Genomic DNA, 14109 nt, shown 5'->3' on the forward strand with positions numbered 1-14109 from the left:
TTTCCTCGTGTGAAAAGAAGTATAAATATCTCCATATACCATAGCCTTGCAAATGAGTACTGAATTCTCATTTTCTCAACTAACATTTCAACCTATTTATTATTCAATCTCAAGTAAGTTAATTAGTACATACAATTAAGAACCTTCATTTTTCTTTTTCCTTTTTTTGTGAAAAAAAAAACAAAAACAGCCCTTACTCTGATCTTTACTATAAATTTTGCTATGAAAGTATAATTTTGTCCATCCATAATTAAAATAAAACGAAGAGAAAATTAATTAATGTTAATTCTATTTATATTCCCATTTTCATAATTAGAAACAACTATTTGGTTGGACCAAGCCATATGCCTTTCCATTTGCATATCTACAAAAGGATTGAGCCACTCTCTCATCATTTACATAAGATAGTTTCACATCTTCTAGTCTTAGAAATGTGCATGGATCCGTAGCACTACAATGGAATTTGATTGCAACCTCAGTCGCCGATGTCCCTTCAATTTCCTTGTATGTCACATTACTCACTTTTACGCCCGACTCCTATTATATAACATCACAAAAACACACATTAATCAAAACCACCCATTTATATTAAGCATTAGATTAAAGATTGCAAATATTTTCGTATGTACCTGAGAAGGGCAATCTTCATCACCAGGACAGTAGTTTTGGTCTATAACAATGGGATATTGGACATTGTCCATGATGGCTCCTCTGAAATGGACCCCATTAACGAATCCTTTGCTGGGCCTGGGCCAACTCTTAATCCTAAGCCCATTTTGAGTACCTGTAAAAACTGCCCTCCTAACCGTCACATTTTCCACCCCTTCTTCTTCCATGTCCTTGGCTAGGCTTCCTATGCTGCAATCACCCATTATCCCGACACCACAACAGAAAAAGACTCTTTCTCAGCATTTCCCTCGACCGGATAAACGCATTCAAACCAAGGGTGTAGGGTAAGAGTGTGAGAGCGTGAAAGTTTCTGACCTAATGCCGTGACCAGGACCGCATTTCACACGTTCTATCCACAGGTTACGGGTGCCTGGACCGATTGATATGCAGTCATCACCAGTTCTGATGATGGAGCGGACAATGGCGATGTTGGCCGATAACTGGACGTGAATGCCGTCTGTGTTTGGGCTGCTTTCGGGTGCTTTGATGCTGATTCCTTGAAGGCGCACATTGTTGCAGCCATTTATGACAATGTGGAACATCTGACTGTTTACTGATAGCACTCCCTTTATCATAATGTTGTTGGAGTTGGTAAAACTGAGGGTCTGCCCTCAGACAAAAATTTTTTTTAAACTTGTTTCAGCTCAATGTTTTGATATAGATTGGCTTAAGTTTTGAACAACAGAAACAGAAAACGTTAAGGAATTGATTTAGGACGTACCGTGGCCCCACTGGGGCAATGCTGTTGGTTTCCGGCAGCTTTGCAAGCCCACAAGGCATGTCCTCTGGCGTCCAGGGCCCCTCCCAAGATGGAAACGCCACTAACTCCTTCAAAGCTGAACCAACTGTCCGCTTTCCCGAGAATGCGGTAGTCAGATGGAGCCACCAGGGTGCCTTTAATGAGAATGATGATACGGGTTCTTGTGCATTGGCCTGCAAACACAGCAGGGCGAAGCAAATAGCGTCCTCTTGGTACAAATATGATGGAGGTGGTGGAAGCGATGGAGGCACATGCTGCAGCCCATGCATCAGTGAATGCTTTGGTGGAGTCCGTTAGGCCATCGCCTTTAGCTCCAAAACTAATGACATTGTAAACATTAGTAGCGGATGAAGGGTGTAAGATGAAGAAGACGAAGGTGAAGAAGAAAGAGAGAAAGAAACTTATGTGCAAGGGCTTCCCCATGTTTGTGTTTTGTAAGGGTGTATGTGTGGGATGAGGAGAGTTGAGAGTTGAATAAGAGGTGATGATTGGGAGAATATGCATGTGTATAGGAGCGTGTTGTAAGGTGAAGAAGAGAAGCGTTGAATAGGAGGTGAAGAGGAGAAGTCGATAAGGACGGGGTATTTATAGGATGAAAATGGTAGTTTGGAGAGTTCTGTGGGGCTTGAAGAATGACGTAAATAAGTGAAGCCCAATAAAGAAATCAGATAGGTAAAATAAATGATCAAGCTTATCCCTCAGAAGGCAATGTGTTACATGCACGAAGTAATAATTAAATAAAAAAGACTCAGATTTTGCTGTGATTGGACCATTATTGTGATCCTACGTGGAGTCCACGAGTGCACCAACACTTAAAGAAAGCACAGATTGATAAAGGAAGGTAGGAATGTCTCAATTCCTGCAGCTTTGCAAGTCCACAAGGCCGGTCTCTTGGCGTCAAGAGCCCCTCCCAAGATGGAAATGCCATAAACTCCTTCAAAGCTGATCCAATTGTTAGATTTTCAGAAGAATGTGATTGCAGATGGAACCACTCCAGGGTTCCATTAATGGGAATTGTGCTATGGGTAGGTGCTTCTTCACTAGCATGAAAACAGAGCAGGGTGAAGCAAACAGCTTCCTTGACAAAAATAACGGTGGTGAAAGCACATGCCGCAGCCCATGCATTGAGGAACACTTGGGTGGAGTTGGTTCGACCGTCAAGTTTAGCTCCCAAAGTACTCTTATGGCATTGTAAACTTGAGTAGCAGATGATGATGAGTCAAGAGAAGTAGAAGAAGATAACTTCCCCATGTTTGTGTTTTTGTGGGTGTGTGCATGTGATCAGGTGAGAGAAGCATTAGGAATTGAACAAAAGTTGATGATCGGGTTTACATATGTGCGTTGAATAAGAGGTGATGGGGAAAGTTTGACGAGGATATATAGGGTATATATAGGATGTATGGGATGAAGAAGTAAATGAAATTCAAAGAAAGTTGCCAGGGTGGCTCATCTGGCTTCTGTGTTAATTGAGTACAATTCAAGCACAAGTCCATTGGGTAGAAACTAGTTTAAGATGGTGGAAGGGCTTGTTTGGAAGTCAAATGTGTAGAATAATACATGCATGCAATCAAGGGTTTGGCAGACGACTTCTTCCAGGAGATGAAAATATTGTAAGAAATATGAGCGGGTAAACACTGGCCGTTAACGTTGTATTCAATCAATCAAATAAAACACCCCTTCCTCTCCTTTGGAATGGTGGGCTATCTTGGAAGTCACAACATCATCACTACACTCAAACCACGTAAAAGGCTATATGTACTAGTCTCTGTTTTGAAAATATATATGCTCTTCAGTCAAAAGGATATATGTGTGTTTCTTCAGTCCTTACTCCTTACTTCACTTATTAAATCCAGGCACATACATGTGCATCTCAAATGATTTGATTCACACAGAGAATAAGTCTTAAGATTTTTAACTAAAATTCAACTAAGCTACTAGGAGAATGATATATTCGCCTATTTGTTCAGCTGCAAGGTTGGTCACCTTGCTTCTACATGGCATGATTTTCCCCTAGGGGGATAGATCTAGTCATATGTGGGGAAGATGACACAGGAGAAGTGTCTCGTTATATGATCCAATAGCTAGTTCAAAATCAAAAGGAGTTCCAACTTCCAACTTCAACTCTTTATTTGAAATATGTGAGATGCAGGGGAGGCAGAAACTACTTTAGTCGGGGTATTTTAGGGGTAAATCTGGTACTGGGATAGTGAAAATTCCTATGCAAACTATGTCACATTGAGGGTCTCTGGAGCCAAGATTCAAACACATTTTACGGGACTTCATTTAGAGTAAACAGTCCAACAGTCCAACAGTCCAGTGCTACTCCTAGAACTGGAGAAGAATTACTTGTTGGGTATATTGCAGTACAACTTAGTGATCTGACTGAGCACTGGCAGAGGCTTTTGAGAAAGAGGTTGACCGGTAGATTATGTGAACAGAGGATTGTTTTCTAACCTTGTATCCCTCGTCTTTCTTCTTTGGTGGCGAGATTGTATTTTCCTTCTTATCTAATTAACTCCTTTATTTTCTTGCTATCTCAATGCTAGAAGGGGATGGGCAGATTAACCTTTATCAAGAGCCTTTCAATCTTTATTTGGAATTCCCCAGAAAATGAAGAAAATTAAACTAGAAAAGATCCAGAGAGAAATCAATTAGAGGGAAAAAAAGATGCATACTGTGAAACAGTGTACAAGGATAAATGCTCACTGACAGTCTAAACTACAAAGAGCCTGATACACCTTCGCGGTATTTTCATGGGAAAGTTTGTTTTCCTCCTTTTCTTTTCCTCATACACCCCTCCGAGTGAACATAGAGGAAGCCCCTTTTTGTTAAGAGGCTTTTAATCAGAGTTGAATTGTCTATACATGTCTAATTCAATGAATTGATTAAACTATGGAGACATGATTCGTTTTGATTGTAGACACACCTGACCGTAAAAGATATGCTGTTTCATACAGACAATTCATCTCAAACTATGATATCATCCATCTCCTTTTATCTACTCACTTCGACTTCAAATTCACTTTTAATTCCATTTCCCTGGATTACTTTCCAATTCATCTTCTTGTTCAGGTACATAAACAGCCTGTTTCATTTGCCATCAATTGCTCAGATATTTGAAGCTGGAGAGAGAAATCTAAGCCATGTAAAAAAAATTAAGATTGAAGACATATTGGGAAGATTGATATTGAAATCCATATTACTCACAGATTGATATACCATTTATAATAAGTAGAAGAAGCCTACTGCAAAAGTTTTGCTTCCTCCATGCTTTCATAGTGCTCAATCTAAGATATACTCATAATTTTAATGAACAAATGGCTTTGAGTTTTAAATAAAAGAACACAAATGGGGGGGAAGAATCTTATAACACTCCACCCCGCTGCTTCACTTTTTCTATACACCTCTGCACTAACAAATAGTCACAGAAAATTACAAGTTGGACTCAAAAACTTAAAAACCTGATATTGTTTAAAGAATAGACACCCATACCTAACAAAAATGTTGTGGGGAGCAAACTCAACTTGTTGCAAGTTTACATTGGGAACCAGCTCCACAGCTATTTACAACAAGATGCTTGTCTGGGAGAGGTCTGTCTGAACAGATGGACTGCATCACAGTCATTGTTTCATCTTCCTTGTTGACCTACTCACGGATTGATGTGCAGACAGAATCATTGCTGCCCTAAGGACTGTGCATATTCCGCAGGTGAGCAACCACATCAGAGGAACCACTTAGGCGCTGAATATCAGATCGGTGAAGGACAGTTCCTTGTGCTTGCCTAGAGGAGTTAGATTTTGAATCAATAGGTAATTTCTTAGCCGCAATGCAGTACCGCACTCTGATGCGGTGATTTCTTGTCTCAGTGGTGAACTTGCCACGAATCTTAACTACCAATATAACTTCCTTGTCTCTAGAGTCTTCACACCACCAATTTTGTGCGATGCCATCAACAAATTCTTCTAGGGTTTGGAATTCCTCATGATGAACCGCCACCTCTGTAACATGATCTGGTTTGATGATGGCAGATGCTGGATTGACCTGGTTGAAATGGAAGGCCTGTTAATCAGCCAATTTTGACTCTAAAAGAGCAGTATAAGATCCAACTTCTCACCATTGGAGTAGATGAGGTTGCTACAATTACTAGGAACAACATACCATAATAATATGAAAGTACAGTAACGATTCGAGTTTGCTAGATGAAAAATGTTAAAAAGGAAGCAGCTTGTTCCAATTGGTTTAACATAAATTTATGATAGTGGGGCTTTTGGGCATTCAGGAATTCTTGTGTTTTGAAAGATTAACACAATTATACTTCACAAAATATGTGCCTGCACACTTTTATCTTCCACATCCCTGTGAACTCTAATTGCTTGAAACTTTTGTAAGAAACACTCCACTAAATCTAACTCTCAATCATTAAAGGCCCTAGAGAAAAGAGGGGTCCATCCACCCCCTTCTCCTTCAGGGTTCCAAACATCCGTCACCCAAGCTTTCCTTAGACGAAGGGGTAAATAAGGAAGGGAAGGATTCACAAAGTGGCTCATCTCCACACCACTTGTCCATCCAAAATCTCACTCTCTGCCCATTGCCCACTTAGAAGGCCAACCTGTCACTCAAATAGTTTCACTCCTTCCTAATAGCTTTCCACAACCCCACACCAAACCTCTCACTCACCTCGCCAGAATGCGACCCCCCATCATCTTCACCATACTTTTGACTGATGACATGCTTCCAAAGGACCTCCCTTTCATTGGCATACCACCAACTCCACTTGCATAAGAGAGTTCTATTCATCAGAGAGAGATTTCTCACACCCAAACCACCTTTCCTTTTCACCAAACAAACCGCTTTCCACCTTACAAGATGTGGCTTCTGCACAAGAGCCCCATCACCAATGAAGCATATAGAGATTTAATTGAGAAAATACCGCTCTTGGTTTACATCCAATTCATCTTATCCTCCCCATTGCTTCTAATTGGGATCACATACAAATTCCTTATAAATTCATCCACTCTTCTAAGCTCCCACTCATTAAGTTGTCTTAAAAAGCGAGGAAGTTTTTGCCACCTAGTCTAGGTTAAACAGGGCAAAAGCTTCAGGCTTGCTGGCTTCACTATGGGGTTTTGGCAGCTTTGATGGGATTTTGTAAAACACAAGATGATGAGCCTTTTCATGGATCCTATGATCCTTCAAGAGAAGCTTGAATGCCACCTTGTTTGTCTTGATTCCTTAGAAAGATGGAGCAGAGGATTTGACAAACTTTAGACCCATATGCTTATTAGGGAGGTTGTACAAGCTTTTGGTAAAAGTCTTGGCTAATAGACTAGAAAAAGTGGTGAGAAAGGTGGTATCCATCTGGCAGCATGCCTTTGTGGAGGGTAGGATGCAATCCTCATCTCAAATGAAGTCATAGAATAAAGGATAAAAAAACTCCAACAGTGAGGTCATGTAAGTTTGACATTGTGAAGGCATGTGATCAAGTCAATTGAGATTTCTTGATTACAATCATGGAAAAGACAGGATTTGAGCAAAAGTAGGTTAGATGGATCAAGTAGTGCATTTCATCGACAAAATTCTATGTTTATGGGACAGCTTCTGGTTTTTTTCCAGAGTTCCAAGGGATTGAGGTAGGGAGACCCTCTTTCACCTTAATTATTCATTTTGGCTATGGGGGCGCTAAGTCAAATTTTGATGAGGGCTAGGGAAGAGGACTTCATTTAGCATTTCAAGGTGGGCAGAAAACAAGAGGGCTTAAGTTTTGTCCCACTTTTTGTTTGCTACTGACACCTTAATATTCTATGATGCTAATCAAGAGCAATTGGAATACCTAAGTTGGATTTTCATGTGGTTTGAGGTAAGATTGGGTTTGAAAATCAACTTGGAGAAAAGTGAATTAGTTTCAATCAGGAAGTTGCTAATGTGGAGGAAATTGCTTAGGTATTGGGCTGCATGGTGAGGAAACTTCCCTCTACATACTTGTGGTTACATCATAGCTTAGTGTTTGAAGATCTACATAACCCTCGATTATGTGTTATTTAACTAATCCAAAAATGGATTAATTAACAAAATTTTGATCAATCATGGAAAATATATTAATAACTAAGTGGGAGGGCGCCAAGGTACATATGATGTATACAATAAGCGCTAAAAGGCAAACAAAAGAAGAGAGAAGGACAAAAACCGAGATTCCTCTCCTTACTTGGAGTAAAGCCAATGAACAAAGTCCATCATGGATAATGAATGATCAACAATATGAACTCTAGCCCATTCCAAATAAGTACTCATGAAAATAAATTTGATTGTTTTGTTCAACTGTTCAACGTCTTCAAACTCCTATTTCTTTTTTTTTTCCATAGAGTTCAAAACACATACAAGGGGCCAATCCTCCAAGCCTTTTTCCATTTATTCTTACAAAAGGCTTATGCCAACTGAGGAGGGCTCCTTTAACTATAGAATGCAGCACCCAAACCACTCCAAACAACAACAAAAAATTAGCTACCACAAAATACTTGTCTTAGGGCAATGAAGGAGGATGTGGTCTTCTATACCATCATGTTCTCCTCTTCCATTCTCTTTCCAAAATTAACCCTAATTTTTAATATATATATATATATATATATATATATATATATATATATATATATATAAACTTTATTAGTACTATTTATGACTATTAATCAAAACTTAATCCTTTTTTATTTTAAAGAAAATTTTGAATTTATTCTATAATCAACGTTATAAAAATATTAATATTTAAAATAATTTCTATTTTAAAATAACGGTATCTTTTTAATAAAAATAAGTGAGTTTAAAAATATTTTTCAATTAAAGCATTAATAAATTAAAACACACCAAAAAAACAAAAAGAAAAAAAAATTATTGTTTGGCCTTTAGGAGCCAAACCACTCCGAAACCAAAAAATGAAAGTTCTACATACTCCTTCAGAAGCATAGATACAACAATCTTTCTCATCTCATAATGTTTTATCAAGTAGACAAATATGCATTAAGTGCCAACGGTAGCCATTGAGTCAATGTTAAGCATCCTAACCATACAAATAAGATCAAAAAAGGCGTGGCTAGGACAAGGATGGCCAAGATAAGGAAGCCTAGTCATGCGTCTTACTAACAGTAAGCCACTTGTTTACCATTTTGCTTATGAACAAATATGGCCATGTCCACTCGTCCCTTTGCCTACTAATGATACAAGAAGGGTTACTTTAGACCCAAACCTATGATTGCTTCCACTCAAAGCGACTAAGAGGGTGTTTGATAAAAATTAATACTTATTACTTAATAACTTAAATTAACTTTAAGTTAAATTATTTTTAAGTTGTCAACTTAAAACTTATTACTTTTGAGACTATTTGAGATTTACCTTCCAAGTGAGTAACTATAAGACTGTTGATAAGAAATACCCATTTTTTCTCATATTAGTCTGAAAATAGTAAACAAGCTAAGGGTTAGACCCTTGATATGGACCATGTAGCACTAAGGGTCTCATGGGTGAGCACCTAGCACCCATGGAGGAAACCCTAAAAAAAGAGACAAGGTGGTGGAGGATTTGTGGCATCAGGCTACAGCACTTAGGCAAGTGCAAGGAGCCGCGTACAGGCCACACGCATGGGCCACATGCACCGGCCGCACACACAATAGGTTGCCCTCATGGGGCACACACACAAGTAACAAGAGGGTTTCTAGGAATTTATGGATTTTCCTAATTTTTTAATAAATCCATTATTCCTCCTCAAGCATTGGTGATGTTTCCTCCAGAAACTTCTAAAACAATTTGAAATGTTCTTTACGGGAGGAGGCTAGGTGACTCAAGGTGAGGCATGGTGACATGGGCGTGGCCACACCAAGGGGCATCGATGCAAGACTTTCGACACAAGTAAGGTACATGAGACAAGCCTTGTTAGTACCCACACATAGGCTCCGCGAAATGTGGTGGTGTGCAACCCATAGCCATAATGGCACGAGGTGTGTAGACTCCCCTCCCAACGGTGCCACAAGGCCACAAGGCCGCAATGCCTTATGCGGGGTCGCTTGAAGAGCCATGAGCACAATGTCATGGTCTATTGCTTGGATGCGGCATGAGGATACAGTAGCAACGAAGTCGGCTCAAGACATGATGCAGGATGCCACGCACAAGGGCGCAACGCCTTGTGCACAAATGAGGAGTCACAGGCACAATGCCATGACTCGTTACTGTACCAAGAGAGAGTGAGATGTGGCATGGTGCCATTGTGGGCTTCAGACCTAAGCAAGGGGTGGTAGTGACCCTTGCCAAAGCATGCAACCATGGGTAAGGAGTCAAGGTGTGATGCAACTCATGTGCGTAATGACATGGGGAGTGGGCATAGAGACGGTTGTCTCGGCATGGATGAGACTCAAACGTGTAGAACAAGAAGATGGCTTGGCACGCACATGAGTTGCTTATATAGGCACACACAGCAGCAACACGTAGAGATGAACTCAAAATGAGATTACAAGTTGAGTATGAATAGGAGTCGTATTCCTATTGTAATTGTAATTGTAGTCTAAGTAGGACTTTGAGTCCAAGTAGGAGTGATTGGTGCAACGGCCTATCAGGAAGAGTCCTAATAGAACTAGGATGTACTCCTAGTCTAACAAGGAGTGGGTGACGGCCACTCTATAAAAGGAGGACAAGAAAGCCTCCTAGAAGAGGAGAGATCTAAAGAGCATGAACTCACCAGTGTTATTGTGGGAGCCTTGCTAAAGGTTGTGTCTTGTATTCTTATTTAGTAAAGTAATAAAATACAAGTTGGGGGTGGTGCCCTGTAATCTCATTGGGGTTTTGTATGTTTCCTTATTCTAATCTCGGGTGGCTTTTGCAAGGCTAGCTTAGAGGGGTGTCTAAGCGTTGCACAGACACGAAAAATTACATAGTAGATTTCGTTCATGTGACACTAAGTATGCGAAGTACAAATCACAAAGAATGAATCTCAAAATATTGAAACTACAGATGGACCTCTAAACCAACTAAATTTGATTGAGTTAGCTCAAGCCCTTTATTGTAAACTGGTTAAATTCATATTTAGGTTTAAGTCATATCACCACAAATCCAACACAGCTTCTTAAAATATACTTAAAATGATTTTAATGCTTTTAAATATTTAAATAATTAGGCCATATGGTTTTGCTCAGGCTAAACCCTACCAATGGATTAGGTTTGGGGTTTTAGATTGGCCATGAACACATCAATTTTTAGGTTAGGCTAGTATATTAACTAACTTCAAACCAGCTAAAAGCCCAATAGGTATGACAAAGACAATATTTAGATGTATTTGAGAAACTGGGAAATTACCTCAAGCCATCGTGGAAAGCCAAAGGAACCCCTTGGTTGATGATCAGATGCTAGTCCACCCTCCTTAATGGTGGACTGACCTTCACAAATTATTTCAAATAGAGCCTCATATTTCCCTGATTTATTAGTAATCCGCAAAATAGATGTGTCCTGATTCTGAAGGATTATGTTGTTTGTACTAACAATAGTGTCTGGAATCTTGCACAGTTCTTCAAGCATATGCCTGATCCTCTTATTGGATCCAATAATTTCTCCAAACTCCTGTCTTCTGACTGACTCGTCTACTCGAGCAATATCAACACTAAACATGCAACGAACAGGCTTATGATCACTGTCTGTCACATCCATGCAAGCTTCGTACCTAGTTCAAAAGAAGATATCAAAGTCTTAAAAGGGGGGAAAAAAAATAGGAGTGTGAAGGCTTCAATATATATCTATATATATATATAGAGAGAGAGAGAGAGAGAGAGGAGAAAGGGTTTCAAATAACTCTATAAGCATAAAAGTTGGTACTTATTACACCACAGCAGAAATAATACAGGGGAAGCTTGTTTCATTGGACCAACATGCGACCCCACTTGTTTTCTCCTATTGCCCATGCACCCAACAGAGTTCAACAGCCCCTCAATCGTCATCTCCCTTGTTTCTCATTAAACATCAGTCACAAGGAGAGTGTCGATCAATCACGTGGCTATCAATCTTCAGTCAAGGCGAGATTTGGGGTGCATGACATGCATGGAAGAAATGATCCCAACATGGTGGCTTTCATCAAATACATAATAACAGATGCACATATGCATATATATATGATATGCATGGTACCATGTCAGCACCCATGTTTGTATGGTAACTTACTGTAAAATTGAAGAGACTACAGGACACTCTAAATTGCATTCAGCTACAGCAGCTGAGCGGCTATCACGATATAAAATCCTGTCACACCAAGCTGGAATGCGCTTCTTTTCACCAGAATCATATCCTAGCAAACAGGTTACACAAGATTAGAGTCAAATGCTTATGGAGGGGACCCTGAGAAGTTAAAACACCAATAAGGATCAGTAATGCCTGCCCTTCCCTTTGTATGAGCTTCTATGGAACGGAGAATTACTCCTTTTTTAATTGGCATAAACAGGAGAATTGCTTGACTGAGCCACAAACAATATGACAAAAGGAATAACCAAATAATCATAACAGATAGGACGCATCTAGTTCATGATCACGTAACCAATACATGATCAAGAAACAGATACAATTCAGAGCAAAAGCTACCTGCTAAACCAGCTTGGTGCCTTTCAAACTTGTATGTGGGAGGAAATCTAATGACTGCTTCACGCATTCCTTGGAAGACATTCCCAGCTTCCATTTCTGCTCGAAGTTGATCCCTTTCTTTAAGCCAATCAAAACATCTTTGAGAAACAAAATCCCTTGCTTCATCATAAGATATGCCATCAAGCCGATAATTAAAATCACCAAGGAATACAACCATGTCTGCCTCAGACAATTCAGGAGTCCCTTCTACTGACTGAGAAATAGATATCAGTATTTTTCTAACTTAACCAAAAGAATTGAATTCTTCAATAGAATAATTGAAAGATCCAAACAGATGCAATACAATTTTATGTACATACGTTTGCACTTCGCAGCATTTGTACAGCAGATGAAACACCAGCTGCAACAGAAAGGAGCAATGGCAAGCTAGAACTATAAAGAAGCCAATATAAACACATTAAGCAAGCAAGCGAGCAAGACAAGAACAGGTACAACATCATACCAGTTGTAGCATTAAAAGGGTTAGATGGCCGGCTAAAGATCATAGTTCGATATACATGATCAAAGTCCGCATTACGACGATTGACTGCCTCTAAATGTGCAGCAAAGTGACAGTTTACAAAACACATTATCCGATTATACACTCTCATTCTCAAACCAACAGCTCCCTGATAAGCCAAACTTTAGCTATGTCAATCATAAAAGAACAAAATATAGCAAGCAACAAAAGGAAAATACAATTATGAACCGAACCACTTTCTAAGTGCCAAAATATCTTTGTGTGCTTGGCCATGTGTCCCTCTGTGGGTGCGGGTGCACATGCAAATAAAGGCAGACCATCTAGAGAATAATGGAGATCTTTTGGAATCCATCACATTGCAACAATTAGTTCTGAACCCAAAGATTTCCATCATTTACTTTAGTAGACAGATGAAAACTTGTTTATGAAATGGACAGCATACCTTATTACCGATTGCACGCCCAAATCCACACGGAACTGCTGCAGCATCAACATCTCCAACATGAGCTCTGATATTATTTCTAACCCTGAAACATAATTCTTTTTAAGTATCAGTGCTAAGTCACCAATTAGGAATAAAACCTAATAAGACCAAGAATGTAGATGACTTGGCCCAAAAAGAGAATGGAAAACCAAATTGATCATGAAGGGTTATTTGGAGACACCATAGACATTAAATCAGGTCATTGTGCTATATATATATATATATATAATTAGATAGCAATTTTGATGTAGCTTAGAAGCCCGAATCTAAATCACCATGAATTAAAATTCCTTAGTGTCTCCATCAAAAACATAGAAATGTTCCCATGGTTTATCAAGCAAAATAAAAAAACCAAAACTAATTGTATTTCAAGTGTTTCCACATCTTCAGATTTTTAATTTTCCAAAAGCTATTATTAAATTTTTATAGAAATTCTAGGAAAACATCAAAAGCTCGAGGAACTAAACCATGGTTTTTTATTTCAATTTTCATATACTATCAATTGGACAATGATGTATTGATTCACTAGCCAGTCTATGATACTTAAAAAGTAAGTGTAAACCTTCTCTATGAATTCAGCATATAAATTGCAGAATACTTTTCAAAAATTCTGTTGTTTTTGCTTATAAAAATATTACGAAAATAAAATATAAAAAAAAATCTGGTATTTGTTGAAAGGGCCTTCTTCAATTTGACAATATATAATTATGATACAAATGATCTAACAAATCCATACCAAAGTCATGTTTCTAAAAGTTTGTGGGAAAAAGAGAAAAGAAAGCATTTCTTAAAAATTATAAAAGCAACATCTATAACAATAAGGAGCTCTAAAGCAAGAAGACTTCTATATTGGTCCTAACGATTATGTGTGTTGTATTATATATGAATTATTGTTAGACCAGCCAAAGACATTTTACATACTCATTAACATATTCTAATGTCAAAAATAATTTTGTGCATTGGAACATTCCGGACAAACTTAGGACATACCAATACACTCGTGTACTGCAAGGTTCAAAACATCTTTCAAAGAAGAAAAACTAAAAGGCTTGTTATATAAACATAGAAGAATAAGCC

The 14109-nt window shown here is 38.7% G+C and overlaps 2 protein-coding genes across 7 annotated transcripts in view; both read right to left on the reverse strand.

Annotated features, from left to right (window-relative positions):
- Positions 1-250: 250 nt before the first annotated feature.
- LOC117917507 (polygalacturonase-like) lies at positions 251-4992 on the reverse strand (the record flags this gene model as incomplete). The annotated part of the gene is made up of 5 exons (XM_034833802.1): positions 251-537; positions 630-858; positions 985-1274; positions 1391-1748; positions 4922-4992. Coding segments are annotated over 5 exons (1173 nt in total), but the record flags the coding sequence as incomplete, so codon positions are not given.
- LOC117918747 (type II inositol polyphosphate 5-phosphatase 15) overlaps positions 4115-14109 on the reverse strand; it is a 35772-nt gene continuing 25777 nt past the window's right edge. For 2 of the 6 annotated variants that reach the window (XM_034835617.1, XM_034835618.1), the window contains exons 5-11: positions 12991-13075; positions 12531-12696; positions 12388-12428; positions 12029-12281; positions 11615-11738; positions 10760-11120; positions 4673-5470 (exon numbers count right to left, since the gene is read on the reverse strand). In XM_034835617.1, coding sequence (XP_034691508.1) covers positions 5114-5470; positions 10760-11120; positions 11615-11738; positions 12029-12281; positions 12388-12428; positions 12531-12696; positions 12991-13075 — 1387 coding nt within the window. In that variant the 3' untranslated portion in view covers positions 4673-5113. Of the gene's footprint in view, positions 4552-4672; positions 5471-10759; positions 11121-11614; positions 11739-12028; positions 12282-12387; positions 12697-12990; positions 13076-14109 lie in introns of those variants that run through there. The other 4 variants (XR_004651935.1, XR_004651934.1, XR_004651933.1 and 1 more) reach the window with 4 other exon arrangements.

The sequence above is a fragment of the Vitis riparia genome, chromosome 7 (genome assembly GCF_004353265.1).
Source record: "Vitis riparia cultivar Riparia Gloire de Montpellier isolate 1030 chromosome 7, EGFV_Vit.rip_1.0, whole genome shotgun sequence".
NCBI classification, from domain to species: domain Eukaryota; kingdom Viridiplantae; phylum Streptophyta; class Magnoliopsida; order Vitales; family Vitaceae; genus Vitis; species Vitis riparia.